This window comes from Paroedura picta, chromosome 4 (genome assembly GCF_049243985.1).
Source record: "Paroedura picta isolate Pp20150507F chromosome 4, Ppicta_v3.0, whole genome shotgun sequence".
Lineage (NCBI taxonomy): Eukaryota > Metazoa > Chordata > Lepidosauria > Squamata > Gekkonidae > Paroedura > Paroedura picta.
Window position 1 is genome coordinate 76,345,491 of NC_135372.1, and position 22,578 is coordinate 76,368,068.

The window sequence follows — 22,578 nt, forward strand, 5'->3', positions numbered from 1 at the left end:
TAAGTTTGACCAAGTTACGTCTTCCTTTAAACCAAAGTTTTTGGGAATGTCAACAAAGCTAATTCAGCAGATATGACACAAGCCACAGAATGTGACAATCTCCATGTTTATCATTAGATGTTCAAATGGCAGACTGCAGTCTAGCAGGGTCAGCACAGTTTGAAACTGCCATGGCACAACAAAACACCCATGCTGTTAGAATTTCCCTCCCCCTTCTAGCCCAACAACTTTTGCATTAATGCTACAACCCTAAATTGCATATCAAATGTTTTCACGCCAGAAGATCCAGTGTTTAAGTTCATTGTGAAGAATACTAGTAAATACAAGTGATAACTGCTTTTGTTTTTTAATAACAATGACTCATGCTTTACAGTAAGAGAATTATTGCAGCTTTCAAACACTAGAGTGCCACCTTATGCCAATCTGAAGCTTCTTATGTCTGTTCCAGCTTCTTATTGTCAGGGATAATCATACAGTACTCCTGTTTGTGTATTTTAAGTGACATTTAAGCTTCTAGCAGAGATGCAGAGAATCCAGTAACAGGACATATCATAGTAAAGTCCAACCTTTCCTGGATTTTTCAAATGTTATAAAATCATTTAACCTGTGTAGAATTTCAGTAGACATATTCAGAAAACAAAATACTGATTTCATATCTGCAGCAAGTTAAACAGACATAGTAATTCAAAGTGAGTATATAGAGACAATGAGGAAGATCTTTGCAATATTTCCCTCGATTTGGAAGTCTAATAATACAATAATAAACCATTACAGCTTTCTAAGTGCATTGAAATCAGTAAAGGTATAACTCTGTTTAGAATTGCACTGTGAACATATGAATATAGTCTTAAAGATGCTACTATACTCAAAACTTCATTAAATGGATTTCTTATGTATACAAGGATCCCCAAACAGCTCTATGATCCATATTTTTTAAAAAGAATGAACATGAAGATAGGTACCATACATTGAAATAAAGTCATTAAAAGTCTCTGTCTCTCCCTATATATATTTATATAGGAATGATGGCTTTACATGGTACAACATGACATGGTCCTAAAAATGGCAGCGTTATAATTTCACTTAAATTTGCCACTAAGTCCTTAACAGAAATATGGCTGTGAGACAATGGTGTCCATATCTCATTGGTCTGCCTGGATTATGTCATAATAAAACATCAAGGCATCTCTGATCAGCAAAATAGGGTGGTGACAGGTACTTCTAATTAGCTATTAATGAATATCGACAAGGTGGTGGTGAGCAACCTACAGCATGTCATTTATTTGGAGGCTCTTAGCATTGTTTAAAGGTCAAAAGAAATGGCTTCAGAAAAACAGAATTCCATACAGCTCAGGCTATGGAGTATATAAAATCATGACAGCCATAAAAGGTAGAACATGTTTTCTGTGACTGTATTTACTGCGGGCTTATACACGCACAGAATCAGAATGGGCTCCAGATTTTAGGGACCCTTGGGCAGAGAGTTCTCAGGGCTCCCCTTCCTGCATCATCAGGCATTTATTTGTTTGGTTGGTTGTTTTCAATTTTTATGCCATTCTTCCCCAGGCACTCAGGGCAGCTTGCAACATATCAAATACAGTTTAAATTATTAATTATTAAAATCAATTTATACTAAAATTCAGGAATTCACCACCATGTCTTGGGGGGGATATAAACCATATGGCATCTGGAGGTTATATCTATATATGTATGTAGGGAAGACAGTTGCTGGGTCACTTATCTGGGGCTGGGGATCTTGAGATGGTTTTGTGTGCTCAAACATAAACTCCTCTGAAGGGTTCCACATGTATGAAGGTCCCAGACCATTTGGGGCCTTAAAGATAAGTACCAGCATCTTGAACCTAATTTGGTCCTCTATCTGGAGTCAGTGCATCTTGGAAGCACTGGTTGAATGTGCTCTCTTCCACTTGGTTCCAGTAAGGAGCCAGGCCACGGCATTTTGGAGCAGATACAGGGTTAGTATAAGTGACTGTTGCTTGGATCACATTGGCCAGGTTGGATGCCAACAGGTAAGGCATTAGCTGCTACACCTGGCAATGATGGTAGAAAACCTGGCAGGCAGCATTTGTGACCTGGATCTCCATCAATAGCAAAGAATCCAGGATTGCCCCCAAGCTCCTGATGGTAACCCAAAAGGTTAACTGGGCCCCAATATGAGTCAGGAATTGTAGCCCCTCACCTGGGACATACTGACCTAGCCAGAGGATCTCTGTCTTAGTTGAATGTATGTTGAATGTATGTCTCCTTCGCTTTCACCCACCTAATTGTCTTTCACTTGCTTTTCTGTCCTTCCCTTGACTGCTCAAAAGTACTCCCACTTGCAGCTAGCAAACCTTTCCTCAGTGCTACTAGGCAGTGTATACAGCATGAGTGCTGACAGCAGTGGGTCCTCCCAGAAATCTTGGGTCCAGCAGCTGCCACACTCAAAGTATCCTGATGCTGTCCCTATATACAGCAGCTGTGGGCAATGACAGAAATGAACCAAACAGACTAAGTGGAGAGCCCATATGAGGGGAAAGTTTAATACTTTTTTGGTTACCTGTTAGCCTACTTAAAATTTCATTTTACTCAACAAGGAGTAAAAGATACAGTTCCTTCTTTTTTCTTGACTGACAGGAAAGAAAAAAAACTGGGAAATGAGACATTTAGTGGATAAATTGTAGGTAAGGAAAGTTTATTATATTTTTGCATCATTTATATACAGAAACAACATGTAGTGTTATGAGGTTAATAACCCCTTCCTGGCTTGTCACTTCTCTGCTCACTCTAAAAGCCTCAAGCAGCAGCTTTGTGTTATAAAAGACAGGGGAAATTACCATGGAACTCATGGTAAGATTCTTCCTGAAGATCTAATCTTGCATTTGTGAATAAGATGATACTGTAAAGTTTTATCAGATTTGATGATGTAACAACAATCATTCTTGTACAATATGAATATGTATGCCAATGTAGATGTACATATAGGCCACAGTCGGACCACCCCAGATATAGACTGTATGGGGGCTGTAATGGGAAGGGCTGTGGCTCAGTAACAGAGCATCTGGTTGGCATGGAAGGGGTCATAGGTTAAATCCTTGGCCTCTTCAGTTAAAGGATCTACCTGAATATGATATGAAAAACCCTGGGGAGCACCAGCCAGTTTAGGTAGATAACGCTGACTTTAATGGAACAAGGGTCTGATTCAGTTTAAGGAAGTTTAATATGTTCATGTTTTTAAGTCTGATGAAAATCTATAGTCTAATTCAGAAAACACACAAACTTCCTCTGAAACATTTACCAGACATGAAATCATTTGGAAGCTTAATCCAAAATCTACTTTAGCTCGAGCTGGTAAATGGTAGCCAGAGCTAAATCATAAATGGGAAAGAAAATGGCTACACTTTTAGAGGACAAGGCCTATCATACAATCCCTTATAATAAGGTAGCTCTATTTAAGTAATTTCAAAAAGTATGTATTGTTCCGTGAATTGAGAGATTGTATGTATAGGTTTGGATCATGGGGTAGAGAGAGCACATACTGAATGTCTGCACTGGACCCAGGGAAATTCTGTAATGACTTGAGGGCTACACTGGACCATCATAGCTAAAGCAGCACTTTAGGTTTAGCAAATGGATCAAGGCTGGCTATATATATCTTATTCTAGAGCACTTACCAATTTATGAACATTTTACATAAAGAAAACCATGAGCAAGGTTGCCAACTGTCTTTTCAATCCCCAGGATTCAATATGGTCAGTTGGTGATACCATCCTTCTCTGCTTCAATTGCAAGTATCTTTTTGTGTTGAATTCAATGTCTTTCACTATAGGACTTTGCTTGTGTGATAATGAAGATGCCTATTCCAGAATCCACTGCAAAAATAGCTTGTGCCACCACAAACTGAGGTTTCCAGAATCAGGGGCTAGGTCTGGCACTAACAATCCTGCAAAAACAGGACCTTATTACTTTAATTATAATACACAATTTATTTTTTCTACCTAATTAAAATTGCAATACTATTTAGTTATTTATGATATATGGAAACTGATTTAAAAAGTGATTTCCAAATGTAGTACAAAGGTTCAATGTGTGTAGAGAAATCGAATAAAAATACATTAAAAAAATGTTTTAATAATAAAGAACAATACTTACTTTGTGAGACCCTTACTAGCTCTGTCACACTGAAAACACCTGATGTGACAAAACTGTCTTGGAAGCCCAAATGTCCTACAAAAGGGAAAAAATGAGATAAATAATTAATTGTAATACCAAATAGCAGTATTCTCAAATAGTTTGGTAAGTTTCCCTTCTCTGAAAGGCTCTGCAGCCTTTTTCGGCTTTCTTTTCTCTCCCATTAGCCCACCTTTTACCAACCCCATCTTAACTTATATTTATTATATTTATTTAGTTCATTTATACCCTGCCTTTCTACAATGGGGACCAAAAGTAGCTCTTCTTCTCCATTTTATTCTCATAACAATCACAAAAGTAAGCTATGCTAAGAATAATTAATTGGCCCATGGTTACTCAGTGAAGAGCCTCTTGTGGTGCAGAGTGGTAAGGCAGCCGTCTGAAAGCTTTGCCCATGAGGCTGGGAGTTCAATCCCAGCAGCCGGCTCAAGGTTGACTCAGCCTTCCATCCTTCTGAGGTCGGTAAAATGAGTACCCAGCTTGCTGGGGGGTAAACGGTAATGACTGGGGAAGGCACTGGCAAACCACCCCGTATTGAGTCTGCCATGAAAACGCTAGAGGGCGTCACCCCAAGGGTCAGACATGACTCGGTGCTTGCACAGGGGATACCTTTGCCTTTTACTCAGTGAGCTTCTACTGAGTGGGGATTTGAACCTGTGTTGCCCAGATCCTAATCTGCAATTTTGATGACAAAACCACACTGGATTTCTTGCAGTGGCTGCAGTTGAACAGCAGAAGCAACTGGGCCTGGGTATATCACAATACCGGTATAATTACCTAACAACCCACATGATGGCTACTAACAGGACACCTGTTTCTTAAAGCCACAGAAGTGGCTTCTATTTTAAGAGGGATTAACTTTATATACATAATATCATTTTTTTTCTGATTTTTCTGCTTTAATATTGAGATATATTGCTCACTAATGGCTGTTTAAATATGTAGACATATGGTTAAGAGTTTTAAAAAGTTAACAGTAACTGGGAGTTTTGTATATATATTAAGGCAAATCAGCTAGAAATTGGAAACAAAATAAGCCAGTTTAATAGAGTTACCTCAGATGACCCTAACAACGTAACAATTGAAATTAAAATACTGTACCCAGGAATCAGATGGGACAGCTAAGTTCTATAATCGTTTTAAACATTATTCTCTAAAGAAACATCTGATCAGGATTATCCATCCATTCAAACAAAACAAGATTTAAAGATGTACTCTTCATTTTCTGAGTTTATATTAGAGGAATCTTAAAATAGTAGCTGTTAAAAATCTTGAAAAATGAATGGTTCTCAAAAAGTAAAAACAAATTTGCATAAGAAAACTTTAATTTTAATCCTCCTCCAAAATATAGTTATATGATTGCCTGCCTGTTTCTTTTTTGTCAAGGATATTTTGTATCAAAATGTTATTACACTTCCCATTTCCCTTTTTCTAATTTAATATTCTGGGTGTAATCAATTACAAAAGAAGAAGCACTCAAACTGTAAATAATGTACAGGCAATTCTGCTGTACCAGATACCAACACTGTATACTGTACATATCAGGAGTTCAATTAGAAGGTTGCAGCTGATAGGCCAGCATGACCTATTGCTTTTGAAATCAGGGTCAAAGAAATCTGAGGATAAAGGGATTATTAAAAGAACTGTAAAGATGTTCCTGTCCGTAGGATAAGTGGCATACCTTTTAAGGTTGTTCTAATTAAGGCCACCAGATCTAACACACATACACACACAGTAATGAATTTAAGCGCTCCATATGCCCAGATGTAGTACATAATCTGACTATTGGATAGATTAATTTCACTGTATTTACTCACAGTATTACAAAATATTACTATTGCTACTGACCTACTACTGAGCTACCATTGCCACTCTTATTATGTTGTATATATTTTACAGTGCATACTTTTAACACATGCATGGAGATACATGCATACAAACACAAAACCATACACAATTCTGGGCTGCAGGTATTAAACGATTTACTGATATACCAAACAACTGCACATATATCACTGTGAAAAGTTGGAAGCAATGTATACACCTTCTTAATTCAGGTGACATTCTGAAATAAATTTTCCAATAAATAATGCCAAGCCGGACATACATTTTTGGCAATTCTGCCTAGAATCGTGAATCTGGCAACATTCTTTTCACTTCCACTTTTCATGGATGCAAATCCAACAAGCAAGAAGAGGGTACAGTCTCTACCCAGGGATGCAAAGGTCAGAATGCAGAGTTCCTAAATAAATTTCCAGCACAGTACTAATCCATGGAAATCAATATTGCTCCTACTGTCGGGAATGATATCTTCACTTTATAATTACTCCTCACTGTAAAACATTTGTGTGTTCCCAGTTTCTGGAAAAAAATGTTTTTCCCAATCGTTACCAAGGGTTAGCCCTGCACATGTTTAAAGCAATGTGCATAACTAGAGAACATGTAGAATAACCATGGAAAGTGTGCAAAATACCAGTAGTTATGAATATTCTGCACATTCTGCTGCATACCATAAAATACATGACATTCAATAATATGAAAGTGGGCCTTTCCTGAGATGCTCTGAAAAGTAAGTAAATTTCAGATATTTTTAACAATAGTACAGCCTCTATTTTCCACAATCATTACTGGACATATTTTCCAATTACGTACCTTTTTATAATAGCTACATGCGTATTATATTGGGATTCTTTTAATGTTAATTGCACAGTCTGCTAATATGGCTTTTCTGTATCACAAGGTAATAACAGCATGGCAATCTGTTTCAAGACACTAGACATGTGAAATATCCCACAATATAGTGACATCTTAAAATCTTAAAATAGTAATGATCAAATAGGACCCCAGGGTCCAGGAGGCTGACAAGAGTGTTGTGGCCAGCACACAGCTTGCCTAGATGGCCTTCCACTTCTTCCCCTGGCAGCCAGGAGGGTGGTGAGAGTAGTGGTGCTAGCATAGAACATGGCTGCTTGGCCTTCTCCAGTGGAGATCAGATTAGGGAGAGCAGTGCCACCCTTCCCTGCCATCCCTCAGTGATCTGGAGGTTAGAGAGATTGGGGTGGCTGGCAAAGAGCATGGCAAAAGGGTCTTCCCCCAGCCTCCCAACAGAAAGGAGGGCAGGGAACACAGTGAGGGCAAGTCAAACAGTATGTGGATGGACATCCAGAGCCCTGTGGCTTAACTCCTTCTGGCTCTTCATCCTCATGGGAAGTGCCAGGAGGAGGAGGAGGATGTGGATGGAGAAGAACCTCTTATTTGCCCTCAGTGGGGGAGAGCTCTCATCTTATTGAGGAAATGTTCCTCTGGTAAGTGCACAAGTTGTAGGAAGGACAAAGACAACTTATATAATAATTTTCCCCTCCTCCATTTCATCCTCAGAACAACACTGTGAAGTTTGTCTGGGAGAAAATGATTGGCCCAAGATTATCCACTGGACTTCTGTGGCAGACTGGAGATTTGAATATGGGTCTTCCAGATTACATTCCAGTTCCCCCAAAAAAGGAGACATTAAAGACTGTAGCAACTACTGGACTACTGTGTTAGCTTCTCACAAAAGGAAAGAAGAAAGCAGCAGAAAAACAGATTGATTGACTCAGTCAAGGGACTTACAACTTTCAGTTTGCAAGATTTGAGCAAAACTGTCCATAACAGCACATTAGAAGCAACTTGGCAGCACATAACATGAACACAGTTCTAGATACTAGACCACCACTACACAACCCCAGCTCTAAAATATACCAGTTATATTGCATTGATATGATTGCAAAACCTACAGATAAGTTTTGTTTCTTAGGTGAATCTTAAAGATGTGCCCATCTCTACAAGTAGAAATGAATAAGAGAATAAATAGACAACCTGTAACCATTAGCATTACAATAAAGACGGTAAGGGGTCCTAGGAGCAATTGGGCCTCAACAGCCAATCAGGTCATCTGTACGACTCCTGGCTCTGTCCACCCAGTGGCCATCCAATCAGCATGCATGTCCTGCCCCGACGGTACCCTCACAGTTCTTTCACTTCTCAGTTCTTTCAGTTTGTTGGAGTCTGTCGCCTGGTGGGTTAGCTACCCCTGGCAGTTAGATCCCCTTCTCCCTTCAGGCCTTATGTGAAGGAAATCTCTTAACAGCCCCTGACTGAGGCGAGGGAGGCATTTCCTTTTGAGAGCAACACAGAGGAGTCTATGGGCAGACTTGTGCTTTCCTTTTGACCGGGGGGGGGGCAGTGCGAGGCGGGAAGCTTTCCCTTCCTGCCTAACAGTTGGCTGACAGGGTGGCCACAGAAAAGCCCCTTCTTACTTAAAATACTGCTGTGGCCAATGTCACTGCTGGAGGGAAGATGCAGCAAAGTCATATGTATTTCTTCTCCGTGACTCTCTGTAGATTTGAGGCCTACCACACAGAGTTGTTATGCAGATGAAACTGGATGCTGTTGCAGAGTTTCTCTTGCCTCCTGTTTCATCTGCACAACAACCCTGTACAGTAAGCATCAAGTGTTTCAACCTCACAACAACCTGCGTCGGAGGCCTTAAATGTTTCTTCTGCACAACAATCCTGTCCAACTTCCAAAGCTGTTTCTGCCTGTAATTCCAGGAACTCTCCAGGCTCGACCTGAATGTTGGCTACCCCTGGGTTGGAAATATTCCTGGAGGTTTGGAGATGGGACTTCAAAATGGTACAATGCCTCCAAGACCCCCCTCCAAAGCAGTCATTTTCACCAGGGAAGCTGATATTTATAATCTGGAAATGAGCAGCAATACTAGAGATGATGGTAGAGGCTTGCAGACTGAGGTTGGGGTGGAGTGGTGAGGGTGTGTCCCTCCTGGGCTATGGGTTTTGGACAGCCCTTAACAGCAACTGTTTGTATTTTGGGACACAGAGAGACAGGCAGACAGACAGACAGACAGACAGACAGACAAACCAGCATGGGTCCTGCGAGTCTGAAAAGTGCAGGAAGATCTGAATAAAGAACAGCCTGAAACTGTAAATGGTAAACAAATAAATGGCTGACGAGACAAAGGAACTGAAGTGACTTCTCAAGCTTGACATGGTAAATAAAAATCAGTATTTGCCATAAAGGTCCTACAAAATCAAAGGCCCAGAATTTCAAGTGGAGTTACTTTTACAGGAGTAAAGTTAGCTTTACAGGATGACTTTGGGGGGAACTAGGTGATCCACTTTCATGAGGCAATGACTTGGTCTTGCAGACAAAAGTGTACATTTTATATAACAAATTGATATAATTTGAATCTGAATCATGTCTCCTGTGTAATTCTATATGATAACACATCTTATCTAACCACTCAGTTAACTCAAGTGCCCTCAGGAAAATCATACTAAGGGACTACAATGGATTGACATCATTGCTCCCTGTTTAGTTGGATATAAGTTGAAAAATTTAGTTGACTTGCTTATATGACAGTTATTATCAGAACTATGATGGGGGAAAGTTTCTTTCTAAACTAGAAACAAAAATAACAAATGCTTCAGAGGAGACTAGAATTGTAATTTACTGTACTTAAATTTAATTTGTAGAAATACAAAAATAATTTCTGCTGGTCCTATGCTTAATTTAAAGAGCAAACCTGAGGAGTTATACCTCTCTAATTTAATAGAAAGCTTAACTGCCTAGCACTGCATTGTTAGAGAAAACTGTACATCATAGCATAGAATTCCTACTATTTCCTCACTTAATTTCACATGATTGTGATAGTGAGCCTGATGAGTATTATATTCAGCCGTGAAACTTTATTAAAAACAAATGTATTTATTCCAAAATTTTGACCAAAAAAGTTTTTAAAAGTACATTTAAATGCCAACATTATCAAAGTATTTAAAAACATATTAAAATTAAAAAATAAAATAAAATATGGCTTATTATTTTCCTTTTCAACAATTGGGCATGCTTTTATCACTGAAATGCATAGATGCTACTTTTTTATCCCTATTTCTCTTGAAACACTCCTGTTTAGCAACAGGAGCTTTTGGTTCTGTCTGGCACCAACAATTAACAATGGGTGCTTTATTACGCAGGCATATTAGACATTTCCTTTTGATAATAACAACAAGGTTGCTGGGTCTACATGTCAGTGTTATCTGAGACTCCTTTGCACATCTACCTTTTTTCTGTTGTTTTAAGAACCAACAGAAAATTCTTTGCATAGTATAACAGAATGAATTGGACTACGTGAGGCATAACATGGGAGCACAATGGAGGGACACCTTTAAGACTTTAAAGTCATGTAATACAATTCTAGGCTGGATCTTGTTGAAAAAGGCAGAATACAAGTGGCTGAGAGAAGAAAGGACCAATATTTGACAACAGAAATCAGCATAACCTTTTAACTGTGGCAGTCATGGATGACTGCCCTTTGACCTGGAGAGATTATGTGGGATTTCAATGACAACAGCTGGAAGTGAGCATGTGTGAATAGAGAACACAAGATCTTAGGCCTAATACAAAAGCCTGCTCAGATCAGAGCGTTGATTAGAAATTGTTTCCTGGTCCTGGCTTAATAGAGTGTAATAATGAAAGTTTTGTTAACACTTCACACCATATAAAATTAGTGGGATCTTGGTTTCTTTATAGTCTTCTTAGCAAATCTTGCAAACCTATCACAGAACAGGGATGTTTTAGAAATACTTGCCAATATTATGCCTACCCTTCTACAGAGAAATCTGTTACTTTGCATGGAGCCTAGTATGAGAAATGTTTGCTCAGAAATATGTATAAATATGACAGGATTTAAGCATGCAAACTAAAATCTTAATATCACTGAAAAAACCACAGGGCAATGGATACAATTTTATACATGTAATACATATAAATAATTCGTACACTTGAAATTAAAAACTAGAAATCTGTTTTTATTTGCATTTTCTTTTAGATACCAGATAAGATGCATTTGGTATGATGATGCTTCATGAGAAGCTATTGAAAGTTCAAAATAAGCAAAATATTTTATTCAACTTGGAGGGGAAAAGGTCAGGTGAAATGATGGGAAGGATGTATTAGTTGAATTGATAATAAAAACTGAGGTAACTTGGTAATCAAACTAAATCCAGATAATATGTTGCCAACAAGTATTTTTCCTGTTCAAAGTTTGAAACTTTGAGAATCACAGAACAGAGTTGGAAGGGGCCATCTAGTCCAACCTCCTGCTCAGTGCAGATCAGCCTAAAGCATCCAGGAATAGTATCTGCCCAGCCACTGCCTGAAGACTGCCAGTGAGGGGGAGCTCACCACCTCCTTAGGCAGCCGATTCCACTGCTGTACTACTCTGACTGTGAAAAATTTCCCCCCTGATATCTAGCTGATATCGTTCTACAAGTGGTTTGAACCCATTACTGCGGGTCCTATCCTCTGCTGCCAACAGGAACCTTTCCTTGCTTTCCTCTAAGTGACAACCTTTCTAATACTTAAAGAGAGCAATTCTGTCCCCTCTCCTTTTCTCCAGGCTGAAAATTCCCAAGTCCATACAGGTAGCCATGTTGGTCTAAAGCAGCAGAAGAAATTTTGAGTCCAGTAGCACCATTAAGATCAACAAAATTTTATTCAAAGTATGACATGTAAGCTCATGCCTTGAATAAAACTTTGTTGGTCTTAAAGGTGCTACAGGACTCAAAATTTATTCCCAAGTCTCTCAGCCTTTCCAAGATCATTCTCATCATTCTCCTCTGAACCCTCTCAATTTTGTCCATGTCCTTATTGAAGTGAGGCCTTCAGAACTGCACACAGTACTCCAGTTGGGGTCTGATCAATGTGGTGTACACTGGGATTATGAAATCTTACAATTTTGATGTGATGCCTCTGTTGATAAAGCCCAAGACTGCATTTGCCTTCTTTAATGCCGCATCACAATATCTGCTCATATTTGGCTTACAGTCCACAAGAAGAGAGCCTCTCTGTTCAGTTTCTGCTTTAACTTGCAAGCATAAATTTCGGAATTTCATTGACACCACATTTAGAAGGCTGGAATGTACAATCGAGTTCTGCAAATCTCCAAATCCTTTTACACACACACAAACACACATGGATCACTCCTCTCTTTAGAACTATCTCCCTTTTCACTAGGCAAGGATTACTTCTCTTCAGAGCCAGCTTGGTGTAGTGGTTAAGAATGGTGCCTTCTAATCTGGTGAGCGAGGTTTGATTCCCTGCTGCTTCTCCACCTGCAGCCAGCTGGGTGACCTTGGGCTCATCACAGCCTAAGCGAGCTGTTCTGACCCAGCAGTAATGTCAAAGCTCTTTCAACCTCACCTACCTCACAGGGTGTCTGTTGTGAGGAGAGGAAAGGGAAAGTGATTGTAAGCCGCTTTGAGACTCCTGGTAAAGCAAAGAGGCATTCTTCTTCTTCACTAGATGTTCTACCCTTTGAGGGCATGAATGAGGATCTTCTGTGATTCTCTTACTCCTCTTTCTCAGTCATCAGTCAGAGCTGTCTCTTCTTTAACTGTTAGTTCACAATAAAATTTTGAGTCCAGGAGCACCTTTAAAGTCAACAAAGTTGGTATTGTTAGTTCCAAATTTATTTCTTAACTGATACTTTCCACAGAATTCCATTTGAACAGCCTGGCACTCAAAGGTTCTCCCTTGACAGTCCATCACAGCACCTAACACTGTCATCTGAACTTCGACCTCACTTACCAATTCTTTCTGCAATATTCGAATATACAGCTGAGACTCACTGTATGTAGATTTCTTATTAACATAAATAGCCATGCTAGTTTTTTTATATGGAGGCATTTATTTTGTATGAAAAAAGCATTCCATTACAGGACCACAAATTCAGGGAATGAGTCAGGCCATCCTGCCTCTTACTGACAGCAGTTGACCAGTGACACAAGAAAAGTTTCTTACAGCAACAACACATGAGATCCTTTACATAGAAATGTGTTGAATGGAAAATGTTTCCAAAAACAGTGGGGATATCAGGATTGGCCTTGCAGTGGCTGATCTCCTTTCTTCAAGGTTAAGGACAGAGAGTAGCTATTGGAAGAGCTATCATGCTGCAGCTCACTCCCTTGTGGAGTGCCACAGGGCACAATTCTCTCCCCAATATTATTTAACACCTATATGTGCCCTCTTGCACAGCTGTTCTGAGAATATGGGCTAGAGTGCCACTCATATGCTGATGACACCCAGTTCCATCTGATGATGGCCAGCTGGCCTGATATACCCCAAGATGTCTGGAGGCCATAGCTGGATGGCTCTAACAGACGCCTAAATCTCAACCCCTTGATAGAGGTCCTGTGGCTGTGGAAGAAGGAACTAATAGAGGAAGTGCATCTTCCCTGCTGTGATGGAGTGTAATTAACAGTTTCACTCCTGTCAAGTGTTTGGGGTTGATCTTTGATGCTTCCTTATTGATGAAGGCACAGGTCATGAATGTAGCATGCCAGGCTTTCTACCATCTGCACCAGGCAAAGCTACTAGTGCCTTATCTGGCCTTGGGAAACTTAGCCACAGTGATCCAAGCAACTGTAATCACGAGGTTGGATTACTCATTCTACATGAGGCTACTCTTGGCCCTGACCTGGAAATTACAACCGGTTCACAATGCAGCTGCATAAGTCCTTAAAGTGGCCCAATGGAGGGCTCATATTTGACCTGCCCCCCAACAGCTGCATTAGCTACCAGTGGAGTTCCGAATCAGATTCAAGGTTTTGGTACTGACTTTTAGGGCTCTACATGGTATACATGAGGTACTGCCTCTCCCAATATGTTCCCCAGAGAGCACTGTCAACTTCCTGGCAATTCCTGGTCCCAAAGATATTTGCTTTTTTGGCCCTGGTTCTAACCTAGTGGAATGAGTTGCCAGTCCAAATCCAGGCCCTGTCAGTTTCGCAGAGCCTGTAAAATGGCCCTTTTCCAGCAGGCTTATGGTTGAAGCCATACCTGTCTAGGAACTGATAGTGGCCTCCCTCCACCCTCCACCTTCCTTCATTTTAGATTCTCCCAGTCTGATTAACCCCATGGAGGGTACCTAGGAGGGTGGGGAAAGAAGTATTGGTTTTCTGTATTTCCTTTTATTGTAAACCACCCCAACCACTGTTAATCTCAAAACATTTATTGAGAAATATGTACCCTCAGGATTACAGCTTTAGAAGATTAGTTAGAAGATCAGAGTATTAAACCTGATTTAGTGCCTTAAGCAACACTATTATATTAAAAGTTGACTAAGTTCAGTACTTTCTTGTGAAGTAATATAATTTTTTATCAGAAAAATCAGCTGTGTAGATACATTTTAAGGTTCAACATCTCTGAAAACAGAAGATTTCTTAAGTTGATTTAACTTTCTCATATTTATATAAAAATGGCATGTTAAAACTCCATCATAAAAAGTAGTATTGATTTGGTAGATTAAACATTTTTCAAAATAAATGAGACAGACTCTAAGGAGGCAAATAAAATATTTGAGAAATATATTTCAGCTTGGTTTTAATTGTTTTAATGATAAATAATACACAAAATGTTACTGCTGAAGAAGTCATGCTCACACCTTCTGATACGTTGCCAGAGGGTGCTCTGGTGCCTGCAGAAGTATCCAGTATCGGTTCTGAGCCAAGCACACATCCAAGCTGGTGGAGCCAGAGGATGAGTCGGGTACTGAGGATCTGGCTGAAAATCGGAACCAGACTAAATAGCTGGATGAGCCGCCAAGTCACAGGCAGGACCTCCACAGATCTTTGTACTAGGATCTCTGGGCAGAGCCTAAGGTTCCATCCAGCCCTGAAGGCTCCCTGGAGTGATGGAGAGTGCATCAGTGGCAGCTCACGTTCAGTTGAAGGCCTTTCCTCTGACACAGCTACAAGCACTTTGGTTCTAGTGCTAGGAGTCTCCTGGTTAATTGGTACAATACATGAGTTCCCTGCCCATCTGTCTGGATATCTGGTTCCTTTGCTTCCTCGTGAAGCTGTTGGACTTGTCTCCAGTTCCTGACCTTGGCTTGGCTCCCGACTATTCTCCAATGTTTGACCATGGTATGGCTTTGGAACTCTCTCCCCCCCACTTTGGACATGGTTCAGTTTGGACTCCATTTTCAGTACACGGCTCCTTCAACTCAGATCTGCCCTGATCCTGCCATGCCTGCCCTGGTAGACTGAAGCCACCAGACTGGACTCTCTGGTCTGGCTCCTGAACTCTGCTTTAACGATTTGGTCTCAGCTTACGTTGAGGAAGTACTCAGTCCCGGGTAAGACCCAGCAGCATACAAGTTAATACAGCTGCAAAAGAACTCTGCCTAGTTTTCCTACCTTAACTCAGCCCAATCCACATACTGATGACAGCCCAGTCCAAATCCCCAGGAAAACTGGCCTAGAGGGTGCATGAAGCTGTTGAAAAGTATCAAGGAGAAGATCGCACCTTGTGGAACCCCACATTTTGAGTTTGTAACAGCATGGCTGTTTTGCCCCAATAGCAACCCTCTATCCTCAACCATGGAGGAAGAAGACCGCCACACAGTGCTGATCCACTTTGGTCCAGCTGTCTATGGAAGTCATCTGTCAGAGCAACCATACCATGGATCAGCTGGAAATCAGATTGCAGGGGGGCCAGTACCAAAACTTCATCCAGGAATGCTTTCAATTGGTCCACAATTGCTTGTTCAACAACCTTCCCCAGAAACACAAGATGCGAGGTGGGGTGGTAGTTGGAAGGGTCATGCAGACCCACAGATTTTTTTTTCAATAGACACTGGATCTCCACCTGCTTTAATTTGCCCGGGAATGTCCCTGATACAAGGAACCAGTTGATAATGTCCCAGAGAGGCATCCCAATCTGCCCCTCACCCATTTTAAGAAGCCATTAAGGACAGGGTCGAGAGAGCAGGTGGTCAGCCTCATTGGAGTCAGCAACCTGTCTATCTCAGTTTGTGAAAGCTCCCTGAGGCCTGTAAAGAACTCACCTGAAGATCGCCATGGGATCTCTAGTTCACTTACTATATTAATGGTTGGAGGAAGGTTGCACTGGAGAGGCAGAATTTTATCCACAAAAAAGGCTCTCGAAGGCCTCACAGCTTAATGCCAACTAATTATTATTTTGGGACTCTTACTGTGAAAACAGTAAGGGACAGAACTACCCTAAGCAATTGAGTTGGATGAGAGCTCAAAGATGCAATGGAAGCTGCAAAGAGATACTTCTATGCAGAAGATGCAAAGAGAGACTTTCCCTGCCCTCTCATAGGTCCACATAAGCATCCTATATGTTCTTGCTGCTTCATCGTGAATCTTCCTCCAAACTTGCACTAACCATCTCAGCTCTCATTTCTTTCCTCCCAGTTCCTCAGCATAACAAGGGGATGATTTGAGATGGGGGTGGAGAAAATGTTGGGGTACAACTGCATTGATGGCTGTCAACATCCAATTGTCCCAGTCATTGACTAAGTCATCTTGCAAATTACTGGGGAGCTCTGGATCCTGCAGACCATTCAGGAATCCAGCCAGATCCATAAGTCTCCATGGGTAGGCATAAATAAGCCTGCCTCCTAAACAGAAAGGGGGTGGGGCACAGAGCCAAGCCTTCAGGGCAAAGTGGTCTGACAATGGAACAGTTTAATTGCTAGCCACAAATTGCAAGAGCCATAGTGTTGGCATGGACGACACCAGATCAGGGTTCTAACTGGAGGCAGGGGCGCCTGCATGGAGGTTGAAGTTTCCCAGGACCAAAATCCCAGGGCACTGCAACTCCCAGGGTCCCACCACCTCAATGAGACTTGACAGGGTACACCAGCAAGATAGCCAAGTCCATGACTGCTCCCCACCTTAGGCTTACACATTTAATTCCTGGAATCACTGGCACTGGAAGTGCCCTGAACAAAAAAAGCCTCCCGGATCAGTATCATAACCCCCGACCCAGTGTCCAGGACTAGTGGAAACTGAATACATGAGGGGCAGGAGTTCTTTTAGAGTGGTGTTTTGTCCTCCTGCACCCAGGTCTCGGTCACACGCCCCAGGTCTATTTTGTGCTCTGCAAAATAGGATTGCAATACAGCAGTCTTCTTTATAAATCTGTTATTATACAGCATCAGTGTTGGTATCAGGTTAGTATCCTTAGCCCCTCCCATGACATCTCTGAGGATGGGATGAAGACTAGAAAGCCTCTGAGCATAACCATATCTTGGGCTCTTTCTCTTTAATTACATTCTCCCACCACCATACCTCCCATGGTCCCTGATAATCAGAATCCCTGGCCCTTCCGTGGGCCCCCTCGCACCTGTTCCCTTCCCCACATTGCCAATTTTTAATGAAATTAGCCTAGTCTAAGACTTAGACTACTAACCCAACTAATTCCATTCAGTAGTAAAATATACAACAACCTATCCTTATACCACCCGTCCTACCTTCCCCCTTAGTCCTGCATCTGGATCCTGGTTGTGGGTAAATCTCCTGATATTTCTATCTGCAAGAATCTCTCAAGGGTCTAACTCCACCCTCTTTAACCACTAAACTATGCTGGCTCTCCACATAGCAAGTAAACAGTTTTTATTTATTGCCTTGTGTTCATTTTTGTTATGTTTTATTGTGTAACAATTAATACAATCCTTTATTGATATAACTAATATTATTTCAGTGGCTTGATAATGATGCTGTTATCTTCTTAACTTGTCTAGACCATAGAAACATCTGTCCCTCTCAAAGTTTTATCATTACAAATAGTTCAGTCATATCATTTCATGACTGATCTCATGAAACAGCTAAATGTTGCACCCACAAACTACCCTATTGATTATAAAGCAATGTATATGTTCAACGGAAACACCTGCCTGCTGCCTAAGATTAATCCTTAATAACTCCCATTGGACTAAATATCATTAGTCTACTAGGTATTTATTTATTTTTATTTATTTATATTTCGACGTATAACAAAATCACTACAGAAGTATACTGTAAAAAAAGTAAGAAAAGATGTCTTGCTCAATTCCTATTTTGCTCACATATAAATAAATGTAAAGCCATTTAAATCTTTTGGACTATTTATATATTCAAACTAATCAAGAGCTGAAATAATCACATTTGTTTTTGAGCCTTGTTTATTGCTGCCGACCCCTCCCTCCTTTAAATCTTTCCCTTAGCCACAGTGATGTTTATTGAATACCTGTCATTTCTCTAGCAGCTTGTGCCAAGAGCAGCTTACCAGTGCCAGAATCCTGAAACCCCTTCTGTTTCCTATTCTCTCAGGGACTTTCTTAGATCAGCTGCTCCCCCTTGCCTGATACACTGAGACTTATACATCTGTATGTTCAGCAGTCAACATGCTTAACAGCAAGTGTCACCCATTTCACCCAGTGAAGCACAACGGTGAAGGAAAGAAAAAAATGCCTCATGGTGAGTAGCATTCCTCACCATGTGTAAATTACCAATTTGATTTGAAATTAAAATTTTTGATTAACATGGAACATTTTTGAGCCTCGCACCAGCAGCCTTGTTACTGGAAACTGATACAATTTGTAACAAGCATCCTGCACAGAAAGCCCCATTCCAGCAACTGAAATCCATTCTCACTTGGTTTTAATAATGGAGGTTTCGTTTTTTTCTCTTGAGTATCACATGACTATGAAAAGATTGAGACAAAGGGAATGTGAAGGAGAAAGTTGCATGTTCAGAGAGAATAAGTGGCAATGCAGAGGAATGAAGCATAGAAGAACCACAACTTGTTCAAAATATGGCCACAACTTTTATTATGTTCGAAGGACCATTGGATCCAACACTGGGCAACCCACCTGCCATCTGATAACAACAGTCCCAGTCTGCCTACTGGTGAATAAAACTGTGGAGGGACAAGACCCAGGATCTATGAGGGCATCACCTGGTGGTGGAAGCCAGCCAGCAGCCCCCAGCTGGGCATATGGCTGAGTGGGTTCATCCCCAAGGCCCAATAAAAGAGTCCCTGAACTGGAGGACATGGGCACACTGGCTTGGCCTCCAGTATCAAAAGGCCCCCACAATGCCCAAAAGAGCAAATTGTTCAAGCTGTGATGAAAATAGTGGTACAGTCATAGCATAAAATTAAAAAAACAGTTCCTTTACACATAAAACTAGGGAGGATGGGTGCACAAGCTGATGAGGTAGGACAAAGAGCAAGCCAGCAGCAGTGCTAGACTCTTCACCCCACCCAACACCAAACCATCTCCAAGTTGACCTCAACTATGGAGCCTGATGGTAGCATTAGCCTGCAGACCACACTTCCTTATACTAGTTCTCCTCCCAAGCTGCAACAAGCAGCAGCCAGTAAGTTGGTACCACAGTTTGCATGTCATCTCCTTGCAGCATCAAGGATTTCATTTTAAGGTTAAGAGAAATAATATTTAAAGTTATGCAGGAATGTTAATATGATTAATGTTTCAAATCAGTTGTCAAATGATTTGAGGAATAAAAAAGAATAATTTAGGAAATGGATGGAAGGCCCTATTACCAAGGGTTAGTATAAACAAATAACCAATAATTGTAGGGAGAGTGTTAGAAAAGCTAGAGCTCAATATGAGCCTAAGCTAGCAAGAAATGCTAAATATAGCAAAAAAGGGTTCTTTAGTTATATTTCAAGTTAAGAAAAAGAATAAGGACACCGTAGGACCACTGTGAGGACAAGAAAGTGAAATTATAACAGATAATGAAGAGAGGGCTGAACTGCTTAACTCCTATTTCTCCCCAGTCTTCTCTTGTGAGGGAAATAGTGCTCAATGTGGCCAAAACGTAACACAACATGGGGGATGGGAATGGTGGCCTAAGATCACTGTTGGAGCAGTCCACAAACACCTAGTTTATTTAAATGAAATAAAGTCTTCTGTACAAGATGAATTGCATCCAAAGATACTAAAAGAACTTGCAGATGTAATCTCTGAACCTCTGTCCATTATTTTTGACACTTCTTGGTGAACAAATAATTGGAGGCAGGCAAATGTTGTCCCCATCTTCAAGAAAGGGAAAATGGAGGATCCGGATAACTATCGACTCGTCAGCCTGACATCTGTAGCTGGCAAAATTTTGGAACAAATAATCCAACACTCAGTCCTTGAGCAGCTGGAACTGAAAGCTGTGATTTCAGCACGGGTTTTGCAAGAACAAGTCATGTCAGACCAACCTTATCTCTTTTTTCGAGAAAGTGACTACTTTGCTGTATTAGGAGGATGTTGTGGACATAGTTTATCTGGATTTCAGTAAAGCGTTTGAAAAGGTTCCACATGATATTCTTGTTGACAAGTTGGTAAAATGCGGTATGGATCCTAATTCTGCCAGGTGGATCGATAACTGGTTGACAGATCATACCCAGAGGGTACTTTTTTTTTTTTACACTTTATTGATACCTTTATTGATAATACATTTCCAAGTTAACAAATCTTGTAGCCTTTTAATATAACAAATTTAAACTTCCAGTAACACCTTATACAACATACTGTATAATTTTTGCAAACTGAGACAAATACAACTACACAACTATTCTGAACCTCCTGTTTAAATTTCAAATGAGGATTCCCAATCCAAATTAATATGTTTTCACAATATAATTCCAAAATGATCTTCATTGATTTTTATAATTTTCTCCCTGTCCTTAAACAATGCTGTGAGTCTTCCCCCCCCCCCGAGGGTACTTGTTAATGTTTCAGCATCTTCTTGGAAAAGAGTGACAAGATCTGTCCTGAGGTCTGTGTTGTTCAACATATTTATAAATGTTCTGGATGAGGGATTAGAGGGAATACTTATTAAATTTGCAGACGATACTAAACTGGGAAAGGTAGCAAACACAACCGAAGACAAAAACAGAATACAGGATGATCTTGATAGGCTCAAGAAGTGGGCTAAACTGAATAAAATGAAGTTCAATAGGGACAAATGTAAAGTTCTGAATTTAGGTAGGAAAAACCAAATATACCAATATAGGATGGGGGAGACTTGTCTTGGCAGTAGCATGTGCGAAAAGGATCTAGGAGTCTTAGTAGAGCATGCATTGAACATGAGTCAGCAGTGTGACTCGGTGGCTAAAAAGGCAAATGGGATTATGGGCTGTATCAAATGGAGTATAGTGTCCAGATCATGGGAGGTGATAGTACCGCTGTAATCTTCTCTGGTTTGGCCTCACTTGGAGTACTGTGTTCAGTTTTGGGCACCCCAGTTGAAGAGAGATGTAGACAAACTGGAGTATTTGATTTAATTTGACTCCAAGATCAATCACAAGGTTCTTCAAAAAAAGGAAATTTAGGTATGTAAGGACTAGGATTGTTGGTTTGGTTTTCCCTTTTGACAGATTTACACCACCATTCCAGCTCAAGGACAAGAGAATCATTCAAAATTATCTAGACAATTTGTATGCTGCCTCTTCAGGGAATTTGCCCAAGGCATCTTGAAAAATGTAAATAACAACAAAAACACACAAAATACTGAATGTTATTAATTAAAATCCAGCATTAAAACTCTACCCCGCAGCGTAAAATCATAACAATAAAAGCACAAAATGCCCACAGCATAAAATAAGTTTCCAGGCTAAAAACAAACTATAAGATCAACCCTCCATTTAATGTTTGGATGAAGAGAAGCATTTGGTCTGGCACCTAAATGAGTAATGTAGGTGCCAGGTAAGTCCCAAGGGAAAGGAGATTCCAGAACTGCCTAAAATGATCCCTAGAACTGTCAAAATGCACATTTGTGGAAATACCTCCCTGAGTCAGCTTTATTTATTCTAGCATAACTTTGCATAAGTTAGCGACTATCCAAACTGATGTAGTGAACACCGACTCACAACGTTTATGATGGAATAAAATGTAATTAACTCCAAAAAGCCCCTGGACTCCTGTTTTAGCATTCCAATGTACCAGCTGCTCCCTTCATAAGCAGGTTCCAAATATTAGCCTTTCTGATGAGAATACTTAATAATGGGAAAATATTATCTGATTGTCTTATCCTGGCCTTTAAGAAATGAAAAGCACATGTTTTTTTGGTCTGATTTGAGGAGTCCAGAGAACAGTTTTGGTCTCTCTTTTACCCACACATCAAGCTGCATTAAGAGATATTCTGTGCTAAGGAAGAAGCTGTCCAAGGGGTGGCTTGCTCTATGAGTCATTGAAAGACTACAACTTGCTCATGTTGAGTGCCACTGAAGGCAGAGAGGATCCAGTGAATAACAAAAGGAGATGCAGGAGGTTCTGCAGCTGCCTAGTGGTAATAGCGTGTGGTGTGAATGCAGAGGACAGCATCACTGGTCAGTACCAGACACTGCTAACCACTCAGCAGTTATGCATCTGTTGTCCCACAACCCTAGCCACTGTAGCTGTTACTGACACTCTTGATAAAGGTACTAGATTCCCCATTCTTCTTCAGTGGCATTCAGTTCTTTAGTGATCAAATAGTTCTTCAATTAACTGCCTCATAGACCATATATCAACAACACCTAGTCGTCCAA

At 40.5% G+C, this 22,578-nt stretch overlaps 1 protein-coding gene across 13 annotated transcripts in view; it reads right to left on the bottom strand.

Moving 5' to 3' along the window:
* NFIA (nuclear factor I A) overlaps positions 1 to 22,578 on the bottom strand; it is a 592,830-nt gene that overhangs the window by 146,615 nt on the left and 423,637 nt on the right. For all 13 annotated transcript variants that reach the window (XM_077333540.1, XM_077333532.1, XM_077333538.1 and 10 more), the window contains one exon: positions 4,153 to 4,227. In XM_077333540.1, the coding sequence (XP_077189655.1) occupies positions 4,153 to 4,227 (75 nt within the window). The remainder of the gene's footprint in view (positions 1 to 4,152; positions 4,228 to 22,578) is intronic.